The 17,404-nt window shown below is 36.2% G+C and overlaps 1 protein-coding gene across 1 annotated transcript; it reads right to left on the reverse strand.

Annotated features, from left to right (window-relative positions):
• Positions 1-2,999: 2,999 nt before the first annotated feature.
• Positions 3,000-11,543, reverse strand: LOC119777347 (arrestin domain-containing protein 3-like). Its single transcript, XM_038276196.1, has 6 exons — positions 11,216-11,543; positions 11,062-11,122; positions 10,834-10,981; positions 10,618-10,711; positions 9,046-9,305; positions 3,000-3,792 (listed from the first exon to the last, which is right to left on the reverse strand). Exons 1-6 carry the CDS (start codon positions 11,490-11,492, stop codon positions 3,553-3,555), a joined length of 1,080 nt encoding a protein of 359 aa, XP_038132124.1. The 5' UTR covers positions 11,493-11,543; the 3' UTR covers positions 3,000-3,552.
• Between the last annotated feature and the right edge of the window lie 5,861 nt (positions 11,544-17,404).

The following is a 17,404-nucleotide window of genomic DNA, read 5'->3' on the forward strand; positions in this document are numbered from 1 at the left end:
CCTCCGGATTCGGGCCCCTCAGGGACCGGGCGCCTTTTGGGGTTTGGCCCCTCAAGGATCGGGCTCCGGCTACTCTTGTCTGCCCTTATCTGGTGGTTGCGGCCATCCCTATGTCTGCCCTCCTTGTTTCCCAGTAATCTGGAGTGCCTCTTGATAATAGGGCTCACGTCCTCTCTTTTTCTGTCCTGGGCCCTGTCGGTCGAGTCTGGGGCCGCCCACACCTGCTATTAGGCATAATTTCCATCTGAAGCTTTGTGAAACCTTTATACATTAGAATGTTTTTGCATGTGGTTCCAGGTGTTCATAGATAAACACTAATCCTAAACACTAACCTGCAGCTAAAGATATATACAACCCTGATTAATATTGCGTTGTAACCATAGGTTCTGACTTTAACACACATGAAGAGGACACATACTACTCTTGAGGCTTTTTTTAAACATATTTTCTTTATATACTTTTGCTGTAATGCACCCTGGTTTCTGTTCTTTTTGTCTCTTACAGGAATGGAAGCAAACTTCCATATGTTACTGTATATCTTTTGTCTATTTTTGCTGTTTTGTTTTATTTTCGCTCTTTTCATGTGCTCTTTCCTGTCTCTTTTTCTCTCCCCTAAGTTCTTACCCCCTCTTCTCTCTCACCTCCTTTTCCATGTTCTTCTATGTGATTTTACTGCCCTAATAATGTTCAAGATTAATATACAAGTATCAAGCAGAACCTTATGGCAAAGGTCACACTGGTCTGCTTGTAAAAGCAAAGCTGTTGGGCTATCAGCTAGCTCCCAGAGCTATTTGCTAAACAGGACATACACAACAAAAAAAAAAAGGGAAAACACCCATGCAATGACTAGAAAACACCAGTAGGATGCAGTGTTATCAAGCACATTGAACAAAAGGCTCCATGAGGACAGTGAGAAAAATCAGAGGGAGGGTTGGTTTTCTAATTGAAAATAGTTTAGAAACAACACAATGCACATATTAAAGAGACAGGTACTTATTTTGACTTGTATAAATAAAGACTTTTTTCAGTAAAAAAAAAAATAAGACACAATATTTGCTCCCTGAGTTTTCTACCTATTTTTTTTTTATTGTGTTGGGACATTTAGGTGCTGCTTAGGAAGACCAGAATCGACTTTGTAGATAACTTTATAACTTGCATCGGCACCAGTACATTGCAATCCGTAATCCACTTTGTAATCTCACACCTTTCTGTCAGAACCAGCTCTAAATTTATTCATTTATTAAGTCAAATACAGATTCTTGGCTGCCTGTGACCCAGTCACCAGCTGAGCACAGTTCCTTTCTAAACCACTTGATAAATTCTGACCATTGAACCACCATCAGCAGTTATAAACATAGAAATGCTCTAACCCAGTCATCTTGCCTCTACAATCTGTCCCTTTTTGAATTTGCTGCGATCTTTATTCTTCTTCTTCTTTCCAGCTTCTAACACACTTGGAAATATTGATTAATCAAAATTTAGAGATGCTGAGCAAACGCCAGTTCACCGGCAAAAATGAGAATAAACTAAGACAAATTTATGTATTTTTTTAAATTAGTACTTATCCTCATGCAGCCACTAAACATTTTGTAAAGTGCAATGTTTAACTAACTGAATGTTTTTGTGAATTTTCATTTGCTTTTTTAAGATGTACAAATCACACTTTGTTATACAGCTATTAATTCACAACAGATACATTTTTGACAAAGGAGGTAAAACATTCTAACTGCTAGATTCTGCAAGTGATATAACATATTTAGAGCATTTACGAAAAAACTGATAACCTGCAAAGCAGCACTGTCTTGACTTTTCTGAGTAAACTTTGAAATGGTTAAACCAGTTCTGTTGCCACTAGTTCCTCACAAACAATCCCTTTTTAAAACCCGTGTTCCCAGAATGAGACATTCAGACTTTTTGCGAGTCAATTTAAGTTTGTCAGTTTATTAATAAAGCACTTTGAATTACAGATCTTTATCATAAATTCATGCAAACCAAGAAACAATACAAATCACATGTATCTAATTAATAAATAAAAAAAAAATCTATAAAGTTACCGACTAAAATTTAAGTTCAGAACTAAAATACATTCATGTGTCTAGTGGAAATAAGTGATCTTTCATTGTAATTAAAAACTATAGAAACACATTATCTAACGTCAGAGTACCTAACCCCCCCCCACCCCCTCCCCCTGTTTTATGTTAAGACATCTGAGAGCATGTCACTTTCAGCTAAAGCTTTGTTGGTGAACTAAAATCATGAACTCTATCCTACAATAAACAGGAGCAATATAGCCCAGTTCTGACTCTCCTGTTAAATGACAAACAGGTTTGTTACTTCATTTCTGTCATACATTAAGAACATACCTTTTTTTTATGTTTTAGAGCAGGATTCCTTATAACAATGTCAGACTTTGAATTTGATTGGATTTTCTTCTCACACGCACAAAAGTCCAGCGTGTTGCCAAAACAAAATAAGAATAAAGGGACAGTTTGTGTCAGCATGATCTTAGCGGCTTCTGTTCACAAACTAGGAGATATATTTACATACGTTTACCCCAGCTTTATATTACTGTGTAAAACAGATCCGTTATTTGTCTGCAAAACAGATTTTAAATTTGCTTCACAGTAAAATAACAATTGATCTTTGAAATATAATAATAACACCAAAGGTGACATCATATTCCACTACTTTTTTCATTACAAGCAAGTCATTTCAGTAGCTTATTTCTATTAGGGACTAATTAGGTTGTTTTTTTTTTTTATCAAATTAATTGTTTTGTTTTCATTCAAAGGAAATACACATAACCTATACAAAGCTTGTTTTAATCCAAACAAATCATCTAACAAAGGCTTAAACTCTAATTAGGCCTAGACAGATGTAATGTATCTCCTGGAAAATGTCTTTCAGAATAAAAGAAAATACTGTATAGCACAATTTTTAAACCCTATGCACTGTCTAAGTAGTTATTAGAGTTTACAATAATTAATTTAGTCATTGCTAGCATTTAGTGAATATTTCTGAAAAGTTTAGTTTAACATGAATCTAGGAATATATTTAGTTAAAAGAAAGATTTTATAAAGTCTATAAAAAAGTTGTTACAGTGTTTGTTGGAGCAAACATAAATGCCATAAAGCCATGTCACTCAGCAAACAACAAACCTCCAAAATATATTTCTATTTCTTCATTATAAAACTTTAAGTTAAGAAAATGTGTTTTAAAGTTATTTATATTTGTGGATGTAGGAAATGTAAAAAAATATGTAACACTTTGTTGGTGCCAGTACGTTGACAGGACCATGCCATTCCTTTCCCAGTTTAATGCATCAACTATAAACCAGAGACAGGTGGTACTAATGTTTTTTCTCAATGATTATGCATAAATGCAATTATTTCTGTTTACTAATAGTCAATATCCCTCAGTTCACCAATCACAGAATTTTCAGCTGCAGCCTAGAGTCACACTCTTTGATTGTAAGAGTGGTTTATATTAAAATAAACACTAGTTTAACTCTACCAAATCTATGACATCCCAACATCTCTGTAGAGCAGGTATTCACAGTGCTGATGTATAATCCAAAGAAGGAAACAGAGGGTACAGTGCAGCTGCTTCGTAGGGAGGTGGAGGATCAATAGCCTGTGGTTCTGTGATCCAGGCTGGTTCACATGAGCTTTCAAATACTTCATACCTGGAGCCACTGGAAGGAGATAAGCGACTTTCATCTGACAGTTCTGGGAGGATGACGATCGGGAGTTTCAGCACTAAGTTTGGTGCATATGTGATGTCAAGGTATACCTTTAAGAAAAAAATGAAAATAAATAAAGCTGTATTTCAATTTAGATTTTTTCCCCCCCAGAATTTCCTATTCAAAGTTATCAAAGTTATATGTAGAACAAGCAATACTTTGATGAAGTTTATTTAATTTGCACCATGAAATAAAATCAAGCAGCTACATTTAAATTTAAAGTAAACCAACAAAAACGGGTCAGGGATGTCACTGAAGGTATAGTTGATATTTCTCTCTCTTTGTGGCTTAGGAGAGAGCAACTTTAACCTGACACAAATGTTGCTGGAGACTGCTGCCTGTTTTCAGAATTAAAGGTATAGTGAAGGATTTTTGCAAGCTTTTGAAAAGACCCACCCTCTCTTCTTTAAAAAAAAAAAAAAAAAATCACATGCACAACCGTGTGCCCTCTGCAGAGAGGGAACGCTTAGTAAAAACGCGTGCACAAGCATGCATGAGCCCATTTCTCCTCTTGCGCGCTCTGTTTAAAAGTTGCTGTTTGCATCGTCCATTCAAGCTTACTTTCGAGCACTTACGTAACCCGGGTGAAAAACTCAGTTTTTTCCCTTTGCTAAATACCTGTCTGCGTATTACGTCATCACGCCGCTACGTGCCGGTGTGCGTCCAACCTGTATATCACCAGGAAGTTGTTTGCAGTCGCGAGATTGGAGGGACACACGCAAGGGGTGTTGCTGCAGGAGCTGGGTACCGGTGCCGTGCTGCGTCGTTCGGAGCAGGGCGCTAGTAAGAAACTGTGAATTGGCCAGGTCAGATGGCGAGCTAAGGAACCCTACCTGTGCGCGAAGGCCAGGAAATGCCTAAAAGCCTGTCCGCTTTGGCCGGCCCCTTCCACCTGCTATTGTCCTCTTTGAGCCCTTTGGACATTTTTGCTCTCGGGCCATGACTTATTGCATTTCATGTCACTCATGTGAGCGTTTGGTATTTATTTATTTTTTCCTTTTTGAATGATCTACTAGTACTGATAAGTTTTTTCATGTCGGTGAGATTACATTGTATATACAGGTGCTGGTCATAAAATTAGAATATCATGAAAAAGTAGATTGATTTCAGTAATTCCATTTAAAAAGTGAAACTTGTATATTATATTCATACATTACATACAAACTCATATATTTCAGATGTTTATTTTGTTTAATTTTGATGATTACAAATGACAACAAATGAAAATCTCAAATTCATCATATCAGAAAATTAGAATATTGTGAAAAGGTTCAAAATTGATGGCCCCTGGTGCCACACTCTAATCAGCTAATTAACTCAAACCACCTGCAAAAGCCTTTAAATGGTCTTTCAGTCTAGTTCTATAGGCTACACAATCATGGGGAAGACTGCTGACTTGACAGTTGTCCAAAAGACGACCATCGACACCTTGCACAAGGAGGGCAAGACACAAAAGGTCATCGCTAAAGAGGCTGGCTGTTCACAGAGCTCAGTGTCCAAGCACATTAATAGAGAGGCGAAGGGAAGGAAAAGATGTGGTCGAAAAAAGTGTACAAGCAAGAGAGATAACCGCACCCTGGAGAGGATTGTGAAACAAAACCCATTCAAAAATGTGGGGGAGATTCACAAAGAGTGGACTGCAGCTGGAGTGAGTGCTTCAAGAACCACCACACACAGACGTATGAAAGACATGGGTTTCTGCTGTCGCATTCCTTGTGTCAAGCCACTCTTGAACCACAGACAGCGTCAGAAGCGTCTTGCCTGGGCTAAAGAGAAACAGGACTGGACTGCTGGTGAGTGGTCCAAAGTCATGTTCTCTGATGAAAGTAAATTTTGCATTTCCTTTGGAAATCAAGGTCCCAGAGTCTGGAGGAAAAGAAGAGAGGCACTTCATCCACGTTGCTTGAAGTCCAGTGTAAAGTTTCCACAGTCAGTGATGGTTTGGGGTGCCATGTCATCTGCTGGTGTTGGTTCATTGTGTTTTCTGAGGTCCAGGGTCAACGCAGCCACATACCAGGAAGTTTTAGAGCACTTCAGGCTTCCTGCAGCTGACCAACTTTTTGGAGATGCAGATTTCATTTTCCAACAGGACTTGGCACCTGCACACAGTGCCAAAGCTACCAGTACCTGGTTGAAGGACCATGGTATCCCGGTTCTTAATTGGCCAGCAAACTCTCCTGACCTTAACCCCATAGAAAATCTATGGGGTATTGTGAAGAAGAAGATGCAATACACCAGACCCAACAATTCAGAAGAGCTAAAAGCCACTATTAGAGCAACCTGGGCTATCATAACACCTGAGCAGTGCCACAGACTGATCGACTCCATGCCACGCCGCATTGCTGCAGTAATACAGGCCAAAGGAGGCCCAACTAAATACTGAGTGCTGTACATGCTCATACTTTTCATGTTCATACTTTTCAGTTGGCCAACATTTCTATAAATCCTTTGTTTTTATTGGTCTTCAGTAATATTCTAATTTTCTGATATGATGAATTTGAGATTTTCATTTGTTGTCATTTGTAATCATCAAAATTAAACAAAATAAACATCTGAAATATATGAGTTTGTATGTAATGTATGAATATAATATACAAGTTTCACTTTTTAAATGGAATTACTGAAATCAATCTACTTTTTCATGATATTCTAATTTTATGACCAGCACCTGTATATCTTTGAATGGCCATTTCTATATGTAAATATTATGTTCTTTGACTTTTTCCACTTTCTAATATATGGTCATCAATTCATGTGTCGAGTCTCACTCCACTCCTAGAAATCTGAGAAATCTTCTGATCTAGCCCAATACTTACCTGTTATACATAATTAGCTGTGACATACATGCTACACTTAGGATTGCTTTACTGAAACATATCTGCAGAATTATTGACAATTAGGAGGACCACTTATTTTGGGCTGCTCAGTGGTGCAGTGGGTAGCACTGCTGCCTTGCAGCAAGAAGGCTCTGGGTTCGATTCCTGGCACGGGGTCTTTCTGCATGGAATGGTTGTTAGTCCTGTGTGTCTCTGTGTTGCCCTGTGATTACCCTGCCTCTTGCCCATTGACTGCTGGAGATAAGCACCAGCACCCCTTGCGACCCCACTCGGGACAAGCGTGTAAGAAGATGGATGGACTTATTTTGATGATCCACCCGGTAAAAAACATCCTCCACTACACTTTAAGTTTGTGGTTGAAAATAGTATTTAGCTTAGGATTTTGAGAAAGGAGGTAGGGATTAAAGAGACAGAACATTGCTAGCTCAAAGCTTCTTTTTCTTGTGGTTCTCCCCTTTTGGGACTCTGAGTTTTTAGTTTTCAGTTTTCAGTTATTCTGTTTTGTTGATCTTTGGTTTTTATTATATTCAAGCAGTCTTTAGCTACTCTCTGTTGCCCCCTTTTGCTTGTTTTCTTTCCCCATGGCTTCCTTCTAGATAGTTCCACTCACACCTGCTCCATATTCAGCTCATTAGTCCATCCTTTGTTCTGTTCCCGTTATATACACCACCTCTGCAGTCACTCAGTGCTGGTTCCTTGTTGTTGTTAGTTGCTTCCTGGTCTCTGGCTCCCCACGTGAAATTTCCCTGATGTTTTCTGATTTTGATCTTTATAGTTTGCATTTTTGGATGTCTGCCTCAGTTATTTATTATATCAACAAGCACTCATCTCTGCATTTAGGTCCTCAAGCAACCTCACCCCCATTGTTGACAATTTTGGGACAAAAATCATCATATATATCAAAACAAGCATAGGAACTTGAATAACTCAAAATCAAGATTTTGCAATGCTGACCATGATTTGAAGTCTTTGTTCTTCTGCATAAAACTGCTTTTCATTAACCAAACTATGTTTCTGTCTGCTACCATTGAAAGACAACTATGCTTAGGCTGCAGGTTTGATTTGCTCTTGCAGGCGAATTTAGGTTCTAATTCCTGATACTATTATTCTTAGCAACTACAACATAAAGAAAAAAATGTTTTTTGATACCAATAATGAATTATATTATTGTGCAATCCATTATGGCATAATATTTTGTGATTATATTATTATGCATTAATATTACTATGTATATAAACGTATGCATACTGCATACTTATATGCAGCATGAGCATAGGATAATATGCTCACACTGCATATTCTAGCAGTATAAGCTCAAATATGCACAGAAAGAACTGTTGATTAGATGTGAAGAACAGTTAATGCATTGGGAAAAGGAGACAATACCTGTGTGGAGATTGTGGGCTGGACATAGCCACCTGGTGATGGTTTTAGTAAAACACTTATTGCTTCTACTCTGAAGATAGGAAATTGTAAAGGAAATCTTACAGGGGTTGGATTGACATATTTATCCCCTATAAAATACACACTGTTAAGCAGTTGTTTCTGAGCAGCCACTATGTTCCACAACAATTAACCCAAATATTCAGAGGTCTATGTGTATCAAAGGAACACTAATAGTGAAATCTGCTTCATTCTTTGTAAAATAAGTTGAATGACGTCTCGGTGGAGTGTTAATATAATGTGAAATGACTGACCAATCTTTCTGGAATTTTTGGGACTGCCAGGTGGATATTTCATATTTCATGATTCTGTTTAAGGATGTTTTTCAGGTTTAATATTTTCATTCTTATTTGTGTGTGTGTTTGGTTACACTAAATGATGCAAATTCATCTCTAAATTGTTTTCAATTTCGTCTGTGTTCTAAGCGTGTTTATTCGGAGCAGAGTGTCTCTAAAAAATATTTACAGTAAAGATTCTTAAAGAAGCTGGACTGCATTCTGAGAGTGACAATGGATGCAATAGCACAATTGAAAATGCATAACAGAAAGACTCCAAGCCAGGATTAAAACCCAGGACCTTCTCGGTGCAAGGCAACAGTGCTACCAACTGCACCAACATGGAGTCCAAAGTAAGTGCTTGTTAGAGGAAAAAAAAAACATTTAACTTAATCAAAAGTTAAACCATATAAGACTCTAAAAAGAGATGATGCATGTCTATGATTAATAACATTGCATAAAATGTTTCAAATTTTTAAAGAATTATTATATATAAACATGTTCTAAGATTTAAAGTTAAAATCAGTCAACTTTATCTGCAGTGTTAAAGCATTTGCCTTTTTAAAAAAGTCAAGTTAGTAGAAAATGGCAATAGTTTTTTTCGCTTTATAAACCCAACAGCAGTAATTATTTAATTAATATGTATATTTCAGTATCCCTGACCACATGAATTTTTATACAAAACCTGAAAATTAAAATTTCATGAATATTTTACAAATACTGGCATAGATTGAAAGGTGAAGCTTACCTTAAGCCGATATTCCAGCTTGATGATAGGACAAACCAAAATGGACGGAGGTAGCTCTTTGGGGATGGTGAACACCTTTGTCACAATTACTGTGCCCCCCCATGACTTAACACTATCAGCTTTATCCTGGAGAATGTTACGCTTATCCACCTTAATATAATCTCCTCCGTTGTATGTCTTCTTTTCATCCAACACAAACTTGGGTTTGACTGAACGATTTGAAAGATTGGTGATTCTAGCTGTGACATGAAGGTCTTCCCCTGCCAAACAGAAATATATCACTTTTTATATATTTTTTTTTTACATTTTTAAATTTAAGATTAAAACTCTTTGTTTTGCTTCACTTGTTTATTTTTCTTTTTTCAACTAAAGGTACACTTGAACAAAGTAGCCGTGTCTTCTCAGAGCAAATAGTCAAAGGACAGGGGTTACAGATTTTATCTGATAATACAAAGGCAGGCGATTAGGTTTAAAAATCTGAAGTTTGTTTAAAAGAAAAAAATAATTAAACCAGCGAAAAAAAGTTGGTGAAAGATATATATGTACTCCTGGAAAAATGAAAAGAAATACCTAAGAAAAAACTTTGTTTAAAGGTAAAACATTTAAAAGAGTTTGCTCCAAAAAAAAGTGCTTTTTTAATGCTCAATCTTTTTTTTATGGCCCCAGTTTAACACCATAGATCTACTACAAAGTTAAAAAATCAAGTTTAGACCTATTGATTTTGAGCCAAATATTGTCAATTGTTTTCCAGAACAATTCAAAAAGCCCAAAATATAAATAAGAGGCTTCAAATTATTTGACAGCTATGGATTTTTATAGCTTTATCATTTTTTTTTCTTGTCACACATCATGGGAAAGGGAAAGAATAAGATAGTGTGTACTTAATGCAAAATCGAAGAACAACAGTTGAGATGATCGGCGATGCAGTAAACGTTAGAGACACAGCGACACAAGGACGCTCTGTGTCACTGACAGGTGTCCAGTTGTCTTATAGTGACCTTTTCTGTTTTTTTCTTTTACAAGGCAACAAGGTAATTTAGCTATTTCTTAGACTTAGACAAATTTTATTGTTATTTTGAATACAGAGTGTGTGCAAAACGAAATTTTGTTTCATACAGCTCTCATGACAGTTCCACTTCTGTGCAGCATTGATCAAATGTAAACATTGAGAAAAAAAACAACATGGTGCAAAAAAACGCATTGATATGGTCTGTTTGATGGAGAGACTGTGACATGATTTAGTGTTTTTCCTCCTGGCATAATGACACCGTAACAAACAGGAAATATAGGACTTTGTCAAAAGAAACGTAAGTAATTGGCAAACTCTTCTATAATATCTAAAACACTGAAGGACAGCGTGCGCTAAGGCTTTTCAATATGAAAGCTGCATGTTTGACTCTTTGGGAACCTTTAAAGTGCTCTTGCAAAATCACCCCTCCTCCCCACCACTCTGGTCATTCGCCCTGTAGGTTCAGCCAGTTTGTATAAATCAAGAGTCACTGTGTGAGATAATGTAAAAAAGGTTAAATAAAAGGTAAAATAGTGTTAAAATACTAATACAATTGTATTTACCAGATTTGTATCCCATCTGCCTTGTAGAGATATCCAGTAAGACTATTCCAGAGCTCAAAGCAATGCTTTTCTCTTTGCTTTTTTGTTGAAAAACCTGAAAACATATTTCAACATGGTGGATAAATAGTGCAAGATAATATTCTATATTTCTAAGCAAATAATTCTTCATTTCCCTTGACAATTTAGGTTTGTGGAGAATTTTAAACTGTTACTCACCCTTATGCCTGGTAAATTCATCTCTTCTTTGGATACAAATGTGAAGTAGGTTTTAGCTTTTCTTGGCAGCATCATTGACTGTTTAAGCTTGGCTTTTAAGGTATGAATAATCTGGCCAAATATTGAGGAGAAGGATGAAGGCAATTTTCTGTTAAATTGAAATAAAATGCAATCATTAAAAAATGAAAAGTAATCAAATATGAAAGATCAAGGAATTTAAGAAAGTACCTGTCTGGAATTGTGAAGCTAAAAGGAAAAACATGGCGTCCACTTCCAATTGTCTCAATTGCTAAAGTAGAAATTTTGCACTTAATCAGCATCACACACATGGAAAATTGGGTGGAAAAAACAAAATCCTTCAAATATAAGACTCATACATTACCATTTTGCCTTGATTCTCTCAAGATATATTGTTTAACTCGATAATATTTCTGTTTATAGCGGTAATTCTCCTCTACTTCTGGGTTGAGTTTTCCCAATAGTCCGTAATGTTCACTAAAGTGAACTCGAGCTTTTCCTTTGGCTATAAAAACAAGGGATTTAATTCTTATTTCTTTGCAGATTTCCAGAATGATCCGTCCATTAATAGTGTCTCCATTGGTGAAAATGTTCCTGCTGTTAATTGCATCATATTCAATTTGAAAATTTTTGATGGTCATTTTCAGCAGAGCGGGGAGCAAGAATCATGGTGAAACTCACTGTGAGTGTGCACCCACCACGTTGGCTCCACAGCTTTTATAGAGACTCGGACATCTTGAGAAACCTGTTTTTATTGCATCATTCTTGCTGATGGCTGCAGTGTGCATTGTTGGCATACCAGTGGTGAGTTTGGGGGGGGGGGGACATTCAAACTACAATTATCATGCCAAACAGCTGAGTGAACAAACTGTAACATCTGACTGTTTTTATTTTGGTTTTTGAGTGTGACGGGCACTCTAAATGTGACATGACAGATTCCTGTAACAGTTATCTGTTCCTCATCTTCTCTTTAGCACGTATGTCCAGTTAAATGGAAAATTTTGCTTTGCATTATATGTGTTTTCTTCTACACTGTGTCTTTGCTCATCTACTTTTTTTCAAATATTTAAACATTTATCTATAAAAGTGTAAAGAAACACAAAGTACTGCAGAAACTTGCAGAGGTTTCTGCTTGGTATTTAACAAAGTGCAGTTGCAGAGGGTTAAGATCCCAGCTCACCCTGAGCTTTGAAAATTCAGGTGGGTCGAAATTTACCAAATAAGCACTAAATCTACAAATAACAATATGAAAAAAAAATTGTAATTCTAAATTTACCCTTACTACAAATTGGACCTACATTTTGTTCCTTTGCATTGGTATTTCATTCCTTACTACTTCCATTATGTACAGGTAAAAAACTACTACATGCAATTGTACCTTTATTTATTTCTTTTTCTTTTTTTACATACAATTGTACTTAAATCATTTTTCCAGTTTGTGGATTTTTAGACATTTTGGGGATGTATTATCATACACAAGTGCAAGAGTATGCTGTATCTAAAAGACCCAAAGCTAATTGAACGGTGTCCCTAGAGTTGCTAAGACCAGCATTACCAGTATTTATGCAGTCCTGACCATTCCAGCAATAAAATCTGGTACTTTTTCTGATGAGCAACTGCTCAGATAGGACACAGCAGATGTTTGTGGAGCCCTAAAGAGAGCAAACACACAAGGAAAGAAACCGGCCGAACAGCATTTCGACAAGGGTGCCCAAGGCATGGGCTGACCAGTTGGTTGGTGTTCCCACAGATAAACTTAACATCTCACTATTTCAGGTAATCTTGGACTTAAAACTGACACAATGATCAATCTACCTAAAAGAAACAAACAAAAAAAATATAATCTCTCCCCTTAAATGATTTCCATTCCATAGTACTCTGATAATAATGAAGTCCATACCAGATTTTCTATCTATAAACAGAGGATATGTTTGCAATCCACAATAACTTGAAAAAACACTTTGTCTTCCGCATGTGGACAAGAACTCTTCCAGTGCCATCTTTCTCAGCAACGGAGCCCCTCAACTCTGATTCCTGAGCCAACTCCTGTTCCCTATGAGAACAAATGTCTGCTGTCCACTAAAAACCACTTGAAGTTTGCAGACAACCCAACAACAGTGGGCCTGACGATGATAATATTCTGTACCGCTAGTAGGAGCAACACTTGGTGAATAATGTAAAACCAGCAACATATATAAAAGACCAAGGAGATCACCATTGCCCTGGCTGACCTTTTGGAAAATATTCAGGGGTTTTGAGATTATTTAGAAATACTAGTTACCCTTGGAATGAAATGCTGATGTGAGCCTGATTACTGTTGTACCGAAAAACCAGGATTTAAAAATTCTTGAGTGACTTGTCATTTATTCTTGTGTAAACAAACACCCCAGACTTGACCTTTCACAGACCTACTTTCCTCCAGAGGCCTGTACCAAGAAGCAGGATTACCAGTTTAGCAAGGTAACATCGGATTCAGCTTTGACCATAAAGCTGGATTCATTCTTAGCGAGGCTAAGTACCAAGGTAACTCATTCTGAACACCAAACCTTCTCCAGGGAAGCTAAACACTCCACCCAGCAGCCAGTCACATGTGGGGAAACATTCATTGAAAACCCGATTTAATTAAGACCGAATAAGAACTTTAACAAAACAACACCACAATAAAATAACTGGAAAAACAAAAAGCAATTAAAACAAAATATATTATTGACAAACTGAATGTAGCCCTAAGACCCTAATATCTATGTCCATACCCTTGATTTCAGAGGTGTCAAGTAACAAAGTACAAATACTTTGTTACTGTACTTAAGTACACTTTTAGGTTATCTATACTTTACTCCATTACTAATTTATCTTCCTACTTCTGACTTCTACTCATTACGTTTTCACACAAGTATCTGTCATTTCTATTCCTTACATTTTCAAAATAAAGTTCCTCGTTACTCTTAGCTACAGTTTTATGTTTATGAATATTTATTTCACGTCACATCATCCACATCTAGTGAAAACTAGTGTAATTGGATGAGTCATATAATGCAAACACTCATTGTTTAGCTAAAGGAAATCATCAGAAGCAAGCAGGTGTTCAAACTGCAAACGTGAATTGTCTATGCTATGCTACAATGTCAGATTCAGAAAAAGATGTTGAAATGTCTGAAAGGTGAGAGCATATGGAGACGAAGACAGACAAGACCTCCCTCATCCTTGGCCCTATCTCTAAGATTTTTTTTCGAAATAGTCAAGAAATCGAGCTTTCAATTCATATAGTGGAATCTGGCTGTTTTTCTTTTATTTTAAGGTAACTTTATACTTTTATACTTTAAGTAGTTTTTGGAGCACATACTTTTTCACTTTTACTTGAGTAAAGAGGTCAAGTTGATACTTCAACTTTTACCAGAATGTTTTTAAACTGCAGGATCTGTACTTCTACTTAAGTAAAAATATGTGCACTTGCAACACCACTGCTTTATTTGATTTGTAATAGCTTTTTATGAATTTATTTTTTTTCTCCTTTCTATATAACCTACTATTTACTATCCTGTATTTGTTTTCTCCTATATAATTTGCTTATAAAATAAAAACTAAATCAAAATCAGAGCACGAATTGTGGGAGGATCCTTTAGCCCATCATGACAATTACTTATATGAGTTATACAGGTTTTCACAGGCTGGATTGGCTTTTCTATGGGGGACCCCGAGGTGACACCAGGCCAGCTCAGAGATAAAGCTGAAGAAAATGGATAGATACAGAGGAGGCATGGTGGAGGAAGGGCAGGAAGCAATCTTTGAGTGGCATGAAGAGTGGAAAAAGTGTAATCCAAGCTGCTTCTAAAAAGTTCTGGGTGAGACTTAAACCAGGACAGAGAGCTAGAACAGGATCAAGAGCTTTGAGAGACCAAACCTGAGAATAAGACTAAATCAAGCTAAGAAAAAATAGAAACAGTCATCACACTGGATGCTTGGAGGTAACACATAAAACTCAGGCAAAAAAGGACTGGCAGAAGGCTTCTTTTGAGCACCACGCTTGATTAGGCTATATGTGAAACAATTGCTGCTGCCTTTCTGACGCCATCTGGAGGAGAATATGGTAAAGCAAAAGAAATGAAAAAGGACAAAAAAGAGAAAAGATGGAAGACAGTCTTCCACATCCTTACACTTAAAATTGAGTCACCCAGCGGGTTAATATTTTACAAGATCCATACAAAAAAATAAAAGTCTTGCATATTACATTGTATTATATTTATTGTTCAAATTTGTGGTTTTGCACAGCTGTATTTTTTTTTACATTTCCAACACAGTAAAACTAAAATTATTTAAGATGTTTAACACAAGTGAAATCATATGAGCCTTTTTGATTGTTTTTTGGTTTTGAATATTAAAAGCAGCAATTATTCACTGGTTTTGGGGGTTCTTTCAAAATAAAAGCATGTGCTACAGACAGAGTTATTCTATGGAAGCATATTGCTGTCACGAGAGAAAATACATTTTAAAAACTATCATGTTATAATATGATGATTATGTTGTACAAACTGGATAGTATATTATACAAATGTAATAATTATATAGTTCAAATGTGATAAAAAAAAAAATCTATATTTCATACTAGCTATTAAGAGAAATGAAAATTGCATTGTACTAGTTTATTGTCATTAGACTAATAATGAAATATGAGTGAGTGAAAAATACACTTATGTGTTCCTCTTCCATGCTTCAGAGCCACTTCTCTGGTATGCTGCGGTTTTATAGCAATCGCAGCAATGGGCTGTCCATCTTTTCTGGCAGAATCAAACATTTTTTTGGATCTCCAACTTCTTATTTATCTAATTAAAAGAGTCTCAGGGTCTAAACAGACTAAAATACAACCACCACCTGTCCACAAAGAGCTGGATAAAATTATGTTTGTCCAAAATATTTTATAATATTGAATAATTTAAATAACACTTTTATACAATATAGTTATGCTTATACAATATAACTATCATGCTTATACAATATTAGTTCCACCTTTATACATTATGTTAATCTTGATGATTAACCATCCAAAGTGACCCCACTTTGGATGGAGTAACTCTTCTTCCTAGGAATCTCGGCAAATTGATCAGTCCTCCAAAACCCAGACAGCATGGGGCGGAGATCAGTATTCATAGAGTAACACACCTCTCTGCAGCTTCTCTAGTGTTATCCACCCGTTACTCCAAGCCTTTTTATCTTTTCAGAAATTTTCTTTGTTAAAAATGAAGATTTTTCCTATATGTCTTTCAGGAGATGTGACCTGAAAGGTGGATGTTTTTGTTGCTCAAAAAACCTGAATCTTTTTTCTGTTTGGGTTAGTGTTAAATTAAGTATTACAACCAGGATGAGTTTTGCAAAGGTTTTCTGAACAAATTTGCTTATCAAATGTAGCATTACAGACACAATTATTTTGAGTCAAATTCATACATCCATAGAGATGCAGCCCACAGTTGTGGTTATGCAAAGTAATTTCTCAGGGATTTAAAAACAAATGCATGTCAGCCCTTTTAGATAGTAATGCTTAAATGTGCAAACTGGTGGATCATTTGTATGAACAAAATAAGTAGCAACTGATTTTCATTTTTTTTTTGACAAATATTAGAGAAGTAACATAAATCCATAGGCAAGATGTTTTTTAACCCTTGGGAGCTTCCTGCTATAGCATATCCCTGACTATTCGATACTAAAATAATTTTCGTTTAAGGAAGCTATTGAAGGAATTCTATAATGAATAATTACTCAAATAGTAACAAAGCCCATATTGTTCAGTTATGTTCTAATATTTATGATCTCTTCCATCCATCAATTCATTTACCGTCATGCTTATCCCTACTGGGGTTGCAAGGGGTACTGGTGCCTATCTCCAGCTGTCTATGGAAGAGACACGGTACACCCTGGGCAGGTCGCCAGTCTATTGCAGGGCAACACAGAGACAAACCAACAGGACAAACAACCATTCATGCACACACTCATACCTAAGGAGAATTTAGAGAAACCTATTAAGCTAAAAGTCATGTTTTTGGACTATGTAAGGAAGCCGAAGTACTTCGAGAAAACCCATGCATGCAAAGGGAGAACATGCAGAAAGACCTAAGACGGGGAATCGAACCTGGAACCCTATTGCTGCAGGGCAGCAGTGCTTCCCACTGCAACATTGTGCAGCCCAATGATCTCTTCCTATGGATTTAATGCTTTTGTACTATTATGTCTGGTGGTGCACCTTATTACTTATTATTTCATCTGTTGCATCAATATTGTAATATCAAGATTCACAAGACACTATGTTCAAGGATATAAATCAATTATATGATTAGATAAAGATTTTATTAGTAAAATACTATCCATCCATACAAATATTAATCTAAAGTGCTTCAAATGGTAGAAACAGGACAAAGGATTAAAAAAACACATGAAATATAAAAAGAATCAAATAAAGGAGTATACCATAAAAGTACAACAAACAAGATAATCAGATAAAAAAAAAGTATCAAATTTTTACAAATAAAAACTTAGAGAATGATATTTCCTTTTTTTTCTCTTC

This window comes from Cyprinodon tularosa, unplaced genomic scaffold (assembly GCF_016077235.1).
Source record: "Cyprinodon tularosa strain WSP-4 unplaced genomic scaffold, ASM1607723v1 ctg1227, whole genome shotgun sequence".
NCBI lineage: Eukaryota > Metazoa > Chordata > Actinopteri > Cyprinodontiformes > Cyprinodontidae > Cyprinodon > Cyprinodon tularosa.